General features: G+C 48.5%; 1 protein-coding gene across 1 annotated transcript in view; it reads left to right on the top strand.

Annotated features, from left to right (window-relative positions):
• Positions 1-6,264: 6,264 nt before the first annotated feature.
• STOX2 (storkhead box 2) overlaps positions 6,265-8,422 on the top strand; it is a 117,098-nt gene continuing 114,940 nt past the window's right edge. The window contains exon 1 of the mRNA XM_015861442.2: positions 6,265-6,629. Within this exon, the coding sequence (XP_015716928.1) occupies positions 6,290-6,629 (340 nt within the window). The 5' untranslated portion in view covers positions 6,265-6,289. The remainder of the gene's footprint in view (positions 6,630-8,422) is intronic.

Genomic DNA, 8,422 nt, shown 5'->3' with positions numbered 1-8,422 from the left:
CCTCTGTGCACCTGCACAAAGGTGACTTCAGATAATGCAGATACAGGCTGGTCCTGATGCATGTGAACCTGTTAAGACTCATTTTGGCTGTTATGCTCTGCTTCTCCAATATCAGAGATCTCTCCACACCAGTCGGGTACCATCCATGTGGAACATGAGGGCCCTTCTCTTTGCTGGCAGAGGAGGCTGTTGGGAGCCAGGTCCCTGGGTTCCCAAGAAGGTTGTGTTTCGCTGAGGCTGTGAACTCTCAAACTCTGCGTTCCTGCTGTGCATCACAGCGTGCTTTACCAGGTCGTTTGCTGAGAACACAAATGTCACAGTTCATCTGAACAAAGAGGAGCTACAACTTCTGGAGGAGCCCTTTCCTCCTTATACCTGCTATCATCATATCTACCTGTGCTGTTTTTCCTTGCCTTAAGCTCTTAAAGGAAAAGCAGCAAAAGCAGTTTTAGGCCTTGCTGAAGACAGGGCACTACTTTGAAGAAGAAAGAGCAAATAAAATCCACTGAACAGTTGCGGCAGTCTGATGCACTATATTTGTAGTATGGTACAAAGTCAATAGTACATTGAAGAGCTGTGCTCCTTTATTATCAGTTTCTGAATCTCCTTTTGCACCTTACAGAGTATAATCTAGAGCTTAGAAAGCCCCTCACCTTAGTGTAAGTACATTTTTTTGGTCATATATCTGGCTGTGTCTCAGGTTAGCAGTAAGCAGACTTCCTTGCCTTTTACTGTAGAGGGCTTTGTCTCACAGGTAGAGAAGTCACGAAATGCAAGACTATTTTGCACTGTGGGATGTGAAGTTAGGAGTCTTGAGCATGATAAGCTAGATGAAGAAGAACAGGTTCAACTGTCTCCCCTTTTTATTTGCAAGTCTTAAGGAGGTGTGCTGTCCTGAAACAATTTTGATTTTAGGAGGTGAAAATAAGATATCCAAATACAAACATGAGTCAGATGTTAGAGAAGCAAAGCTCTCGGTTTCCCAATGTTGCAATTTTTCTTATTTCCAAAGGGCTGTCGTGTTGGATAATTAAAACCAGACATTTGTGTGTTTAAATAGAATGTTAAAATACCCGAAGGATTTGGTTAAGATGGTATAAATTCCATCACCTGCACAGAATGTAGATATGCCATTCTAGTACTTTAGAATGAAATTGTCTGGTTTCCTCACTAAATCTCTAGGCGTTTTGCTGGAAAACGTGATCCTGTACAAAGGCAATCAAGTCTGTCTAGCCAGGCTCGTAGGATGCATTGTATCAATGCAGAACTATGCTAACTATGTATGCAAGTTACCATTGTCTGAACTTGCCATTGGCATGGGGAAACCTGGGAGTCAAACGCTTCTCCCTGGAAAGTAGGTAAAAATGTAGCTGCCATTCTTCTTCCTGCATTTAGGAGTGATTTGTACCTGATTCCATTGGGATCTTCAAAACTGACCTTCAAGCTGAGATTCCAATTACTCTAAGAACTGAACTGTTAATCATCCAGCAGTTTTCTTACGCCAGAGCACGCACGTGCTTTCTCCCTGTAAACCATTTAATATGCAAATGTTTGCTTTTTACCTTCCCTGCACTTTTCAACTACTGGTTTTTTTAATATTTTTAAGATCTTGAACTTTTATAAAGAATATTTTTTCCATACCTGAAATAAATGTTGACTACCCGCTATTTAAATCATTCATTTCCCCAACTGTTGTATTAAGTTGTATGTAATATATTGAACTCAGATGTTTCTCACTATGCAGCTCTTATATATATACATATATATAAGGTATATATATGGATGTGTATATATATATATATATAAGGGCAGCTCCTCTCCAAGGGGTTATTAAAACCATTAGCTTCATCCCTACACTGTCATTGAAGCATTTGCTGTGCAGTACCCTGTTGGTAAGCTGTTTTGGCTAGCAGGTTGCCTAGAGGTCATCATTTGAAAATGTCTCTCTCCAGGTCACTGTTCCATGAAGGCTTTTATGTAAGGAGCACCATGATTGCCTATGTTACGTTCTGACCCTGGAGGTGCTCATCGCTTGAAATGCATTTGGATCTGAGAGGCTTTTAGCTCTATGCTCAGATCCAAAGGGGATGCTGATAAGGATGACTAATGAGCCCAGTGAAGGAGTTTTCAGGTAGTGAGACAGGAATGCTATCACCCCCCTTAACCCAGCACTTCTTAGCACATGGTAATGTAACAGAAATGCCCCAGTCTTACAGGTCAGTGACACATCCCTAGAGGCCATGCTCCTTACAGGGGTGTGTGGTACCTGCTTGCACACAGGGAAGCTCACAGGATTTCCTTGTGCCAGGTGGCACCAGGATTTCATTGCCACAGGGAATGCAGTAGGACTTGCAGACTCAGAGATGAGCTATCTGTGCTCTGGAGAAGGCATTGTGTTTTCCATATGGAGATGTACAGCTACAGCTAACCCGCGTGTATGTTACTGTAATGCAAATCATAGTGGTAAGCTTTGACTTGCAACTGCTGTCCAATTTCTAGATAAATGAGTCTGATGTTTTAATAATTTCTCTGTGTGAGGAAATCAGCAAACCATTTGAACACTGCTGTATGTCTGTGATGGTGGGTAACTTGCTGCCTTTGGTCACAGATCCAGTGCACACCAAGGCTGCAAGGAAGCAGGACTGCAAGATAAGGTTTCAGGGACACAGCTCTGAGTGAGGTCATTAAACCTCAGAGAAATGATTTTCTAAGGTCTCAGTTCTATCTGGGGGCTCTACTCGATCTCTTGAGTTTCCTCTGTTGTTTTATTTCCTGCCCACTTCAATAAACCTGTGCCATCTTCCAGCCCATGCCAGTAGGAACAACCTGAAGCTGTAGCATCTCTTGAAAGCAACAGTGGATGGTCTCAAAAAGGAACAGCTAAATCAAGCATGGTTTTAGTGACATTAATAATTGCAGCATCTCTGAATGTGTTCTTTCAGCTCCAGGAAGAAAAAACCTAAAAAAGCTACTTGGTAGGTTCTGTAACTAGTGAGATTTCCTACAGTAAAAAGAAGGAATAGTCTAAATGTGCCACATCCCCTGGCACAGCTCTTCCTCTTATGGTAATGGTTGCCCAGTCTTGCCTTTTCCTTGAAAAGAAATTATCTGGTTCTTGGCTGTTATCACCCATTAAGAAGAAATAGCAATGATTTCATTTTTATAATCAAATAGACAATCTCACTTCTGTGAAAACAAAGAGAAATTTGATGTACAAGGGTGGTGTCTTTGCCACCCTCTCTGGAAAAATTATTTCCCCCTGGGTTTCTCATTTGCCAGCGAAGCAGCTGCCAGAATTTGCTCAGAAATGAACCCAGGAGAGTTCAGAAATTCCCCACTACAGCTTATAGTGTGGATAGCTATGAGCTCTTAGCAGAATTTCCACTTGAGCCAACTCTGTATCCTAACAGGGCCAGGTAGGGTGTATCAGGTAAAGGTGAGGGGTTGCTGGCTGGTGCTGTGCAGGGAGGGAAGCAGAAAAGAGGAGCACAGTGGGGAGAAACTAAGCATTGGGGTGAACGTCCATTAGCATGCCAAGCAATAGGAAGAGATGTTATGAATGTTGCTCATGCTGTGATGCTGCTCACTGTGCCTGAGATGAGTTAAAAGAATAAAAAGAAAAGCCCTTAATGGCTATTGTTCCAGGAAGAACAAAAGCTGAACTTTCTGGTTTAGCGTGGTGCTGGGTCTGTGGATAATCTTCAAAGAGAAACTACCAAATTTAAAAGGCATTAAGCTCTGAGAAATCTGAAATCTGGCACACCTGCTTTACAGAGATTTTATTTCTTTTTTGCCCTGAATGCTGCTGTGTGTTCATTTTTCTGTCGGAGCGCCAAAGGCGTTTTTCTCTGTCAGATGTAGGCTCTTGACCTTGGGGTGGGATGACAAGGAGTTATCCCAGGGTGTGCCCTCACCTGTCAGGCAATACAAGGCACCAAATAGAGCTGTCCGTCTTCTTTAGCTGAAATGGTTTCACAAATACTTCATTAACGCCTGTCTCCACAGAGCAGAGAGTTGTCTGCTTTACCTTGCACGTCCAATATTGAGATTGATGACAGCTGGGGTCATTGGTTAAACTGCCTCATCCTGACAAGCTGAGGCAAAGGGAGGAGCCAGGCGAGCAGCAGGATGGCTGCAGCAAATACCCACTAGAGGCAGCAATTCCCAGTGCAGACAAAGCACTTCAGGTATTGGCATGACGTGCAGGCCACATCCTGCTGTTCACAGACCATGGTGCTGGGAGACCTGTGGCCGATGCTTGCTGGGTTCTCCAGTGCCCCACACCAGCTATGAGAGCAGAAGAGGATGGCTCATATGGGGTCCTATCAACCATTTTCAAGGCCCACAGCCTGTTTTAAAAGCAATAATTGTCCATTGCAGCTGTAAGGTACCTGATACTTTGCCATTTGTAAACTGAGTGTGGCCATGACCATGCTAGCTACTGAGGGTGAGGGTAAGGCAAATGGAAAGGGAACAGCTTTTCCTTTAAAAAGTTGTTGTTCTCATGGGGATATTTTTCTCAGAGCTTTGTCATTATCCCCCAGAGGCACCTGTGACATTCAAAGCAACACCAGATATTGGTAATCAGACCAAGAGAAGATGTGCTTTTGTTAAACACGTGCTGGTAGGGTGTCACTAGTTGGGCTGGGAGCAATGAACTGATGAATGAGGTAGGAACTCACATGGACCTTGGCGACTGCTTTGGGGTGCAAGCTGAACCTCTGCTGAAATGGGCAGATATTTAAGGCAAACAAGCATGATATTTTCATAAATAAAACAGCATGCTACCTGCCGATATGGAACCCTATATGGCTGTGGAACTGCGCAGTCTGAAACAAAACCCTGTCACTGTCCAACGATTTATTTCACTCTTTGCAGCTTCACAAATAAATGATATTAAAAGGCCTTCCAATCCCTGAGTTTCAGTGCCCCAACCTGACCTGGGCTGGAGGCGACAGCCCCATCCCTTGTGTTATTCTCACCCTGGAAGCAGTGAGGACCTGTTCTCCCTGTCTGCTGGGAGGCGATTTCACTTCCCCGCTCTACATGGTCTATTGTTAAGCAGACAATAGCTAATTGAACCCTACCTGCTCACCTACCACAATGGCATCCATCCCCATGCCAAAACTCAATCCTGTTGCCAAAGGTTTCCTGAAGAAGGTGGCACTGTTGCCACAGCTGGGAATCTCCGCTCCCTCCTCCCTGTATTCCACCACATGCTATTGCCCCCGTATCCTTCCCAGTGCCAGCAGGGCTGAGTCGGGCAGAATCGTGAAGCTTAAAGCTCAGCAGTCAGCTGCTTCCTGTGCTGCCCTGTAGGTTTAATGACTGGGCTGAAAGAGGCTCATCACTCCTCACGCAGGAGACTCCCAGGGATTTCACTGCCTGAGTAAGGGCTTCTGTGCAGGGCTGTTGGTGAAGGACGGCAGAGCAGGGCCCAGCACAGAACATCCTGGCACCTACCAGCACAGAGATAGTCAAGGAGCACTTCCTGGCAGGGATTTGTAAGAGCAGGTCTCCAGGCATTTCACAAATACGAGCAGTATTACCATCCTCGAGTTACAAAAACAAGCTACCAGAACCAAAGGGTAAAGCTAAACAAAGTGCTGCCTTGTGAACCCTTGGTTGCATATCAGTGGTTTCATGAAACACAAGCTAAAAAACGAAGCACTCTTTTCACCTACAAAGGCTGCCACAGGTGTGGGAAAAGTTTTCAGACACACCTACCAGAATGCCTCATCCACCATCTTGCTTTTCTCAGAAGCTGCCATTGCTGTCCACTATTTCCACTGCTTTAAAGCATTCACGTAACAGTGCTCCTGTGTTTCCCAGGTTTCCTGGTCCTTCTATTCCCTGCACATCTCCTGCAGCAGAGCCAGAAGCCCGAACCAGTTTGCATCGACTGGGTGCGCACCAGGGCAATACTGGCCGTGCTTTGCTGGGGTGGGAGCACAACAATGAGATCTCCAGCAAGGCAAACTTCTGCATTTCCAAGCATTTGAGAGGCACTTAGAAGCATCACCCGGGGTACAGAAACCTCCAGCCGGGCTGAGTCCACAGTCCTGCCGGGACTGTGGGGTGGCACAGAGCAGCCCGGCACAAGGCTTTCCGGCCCGGAGGAGGCGGGGGGAGGCCCGGCCCGGTGGCAGGGCGGGGCGGGGTTGTGCCGGAGGTGCACCGGGGGCGGAGCGGCCGAGCCGTGCCGGGGCCGCGCTAGGGGCGGCCCGGAGCGGTGCGGTGCGGTACAGTACAGTACGGTGCGGGAGGTGACGGGGCATGCCGGGCGGCCATGCCGCGCCGGGCAGAGCGGTGCCTGCAGATCGCCCCGCACTCTCTCGCCATCGTCCTGGGCGCCGAGGCCGGGGGGCGGCCGGCGGGGCCCGGGGGTGCGGCGGAGCTGGGCCGGCACCGCATCGGCTACGAGATCTTCGCGGACTTCAAGCGGGAGAACATGCAGCACTTCTGGGACCAGCGGGCCACGACGGCGGTGGCCGAGACCTTCTTCCTGGGCTGGATCGACGAGCAGGTGCTGCTGGTGCAGGGCAAGGAGGAGCACCTGGAGGTGCTGCGGCAGGGCTGGGCTCGCCGCTCCCTCAAACCCCCCAGCGGCTTCCACATCAAGTGCCTGGGTACGTGCCGCGACGGGACGGGAAGGGACGGGACGGGACGGGACGGGACACCCCCGCGGAGCGACCCCGTTAAGGTCGCTGTCCCCGTGTGCTGCCCCTGCCCGCTGTGTCTGTGCTGTGGGCAGCTGGGGCGGGACACAGAAAATCCCACTCTGCGGTAGGATTTTCAGACCTTTAAAATGCTCTGATGCAAAGTTAACCGGGCGAAGTTCGTGCGGAGAGCAGAACTCAAGTGGTCTGTGTTTCTCAGCGCCTTGTTTCTGGATGCTGCCGAGCAGCCTTTCGCTGTCACTGTTTCCCTCCGACGGCTGTCTGACTTGTGCCGAGGAGCAGGCACAGGACCAATCTCCCCCTCGGAATAGGAGGTAGATCCTATGCTATCGATAGAAAGGTTTTTCTGTGCTTTATCACTGTTTAGAAGAGGGCCCTGTGGCCCACAGCGCTTGGGGTTTGGTTTCGGGGTGCCCCATCCCATGTCTGCCCTCTGGCAGCATTCCTGAGGCACAGAGTGCTGCGCTCTGACCTTGGCATTGCCGGCAGGGGAATGCAAACAGCCCTCTGGAGCCCACTCTGAGATACGGAAATACACTTCTGCCGGGAGTTGGTGTTAATAAGTAAACTCCCCTGTGTGTGGGTAATACACGTTCCTTGGGGGTTATCTTTGCTGTGGATTTACAGAAAACTTGAGCCAAATGTTTTCATTTGACTTTAAAAACAGAAAGTGCTTTGCGGTGTTTGATTAAAGCTATGGAAGTAGAGCTGGAGCCCTCCCTGTCATGTGTGTCCTCGGCTGCACTGAGGGAGATGGGAACAACTGAGCTATGGCTTTCCACTGCATTCTTCCCACTGGAGCCAAACTGACCCTTGGGGTTACAGGAGAAAGCAGGGCAGCACTTGCTGAGTGCTTCCCAAGCCTCTTGCTGCTTGGAGGGGAGCACCTCCTGCTTTTCCTCACATATGTGCATGTGGAGGCTTGGACAGGCCCGAGCTGCCCTGTGCCTTGAAGTGTTTGGTGAGCCCAAGCTGGGTTTGGCTTCTGGTCCTCCACAAGTGCTGCTGATGGTTCTTACCAGTAAGAACAGCCCCTGAGTGCTCTGTTGCTTGTGGCAGGTGTGTCTGGGCCAGCAAGTCCCTGGGAGGGTCTGATGTCCAGGGATCCAAAGAGTAACAATAAGCCCTGCTGTAGTGGGCAGGGACATAGAGTACCTCAGAGGGCTGTTTTAGCTAGCTCCTTTCAGCTTGGGGTTTGAGGATACAGGGTGTGAAGTTCTTGGTTTTAATGCTCACCTCTGGGGCAGTGTAACCCAAGGGTTACATGAGAGCAGCCTGCCTGCTGCCTGTTTTTGCTGGGGTCGGAGTTATCGGGCTGTTAGGAAACTGGGGATGAGGAGCCCACATAGGTTTTGAAAAGAACAAAGCCCCAAAGCCAGCACACTGTATGTTTGCTGATTCAGAGGCCCAAGAAACCCATCCATAATCCTATAGGTCTTGGAATGAAATTCACTGTCTTGGGTAAGAGTGACTTGACGCTTTCTTGTAACTTTGCAAAGCTTTTGTAACTTAAGTCTTTAATGAGCGTTATTATTTTAATAGCATTTCTTTGACACGCCTTCCATTTGCTCCCAGATGTGTTTGTCATCCTGGAAGCCGGATTTTTTTTCCCATTTTCAGCTCTTTCGTGCCTCCCAAGCAAGGTTTGCGAGTGCTGCACCTCAGTTTGCAGTCTCCATCTGTGTTCATGGATGAAACTTCCTTCTGCGTTCTTTGCACTTGATTTTTGCCTTTTGGACAAT

The sequence above is a fragment of the Coturnix japonica genome, chromosome 4, assembly GCF_001577835.2.
Source record: "Coturnix japonica isolate 7356 chromosome 4, Coturnix japonica 2.1, whole genome shotgun sequence".
In the NCBI taxonomy this organism is placed as follows: domain Eukaryota; kingdom Metazoa; phylum Chordata; class Aves; order Galliformes; family Phasianidae; genus Coturnix; species Coturnix japonica.
This window is presented reverse-complemented; position numbering and strand designations above follow the sequence as displayed.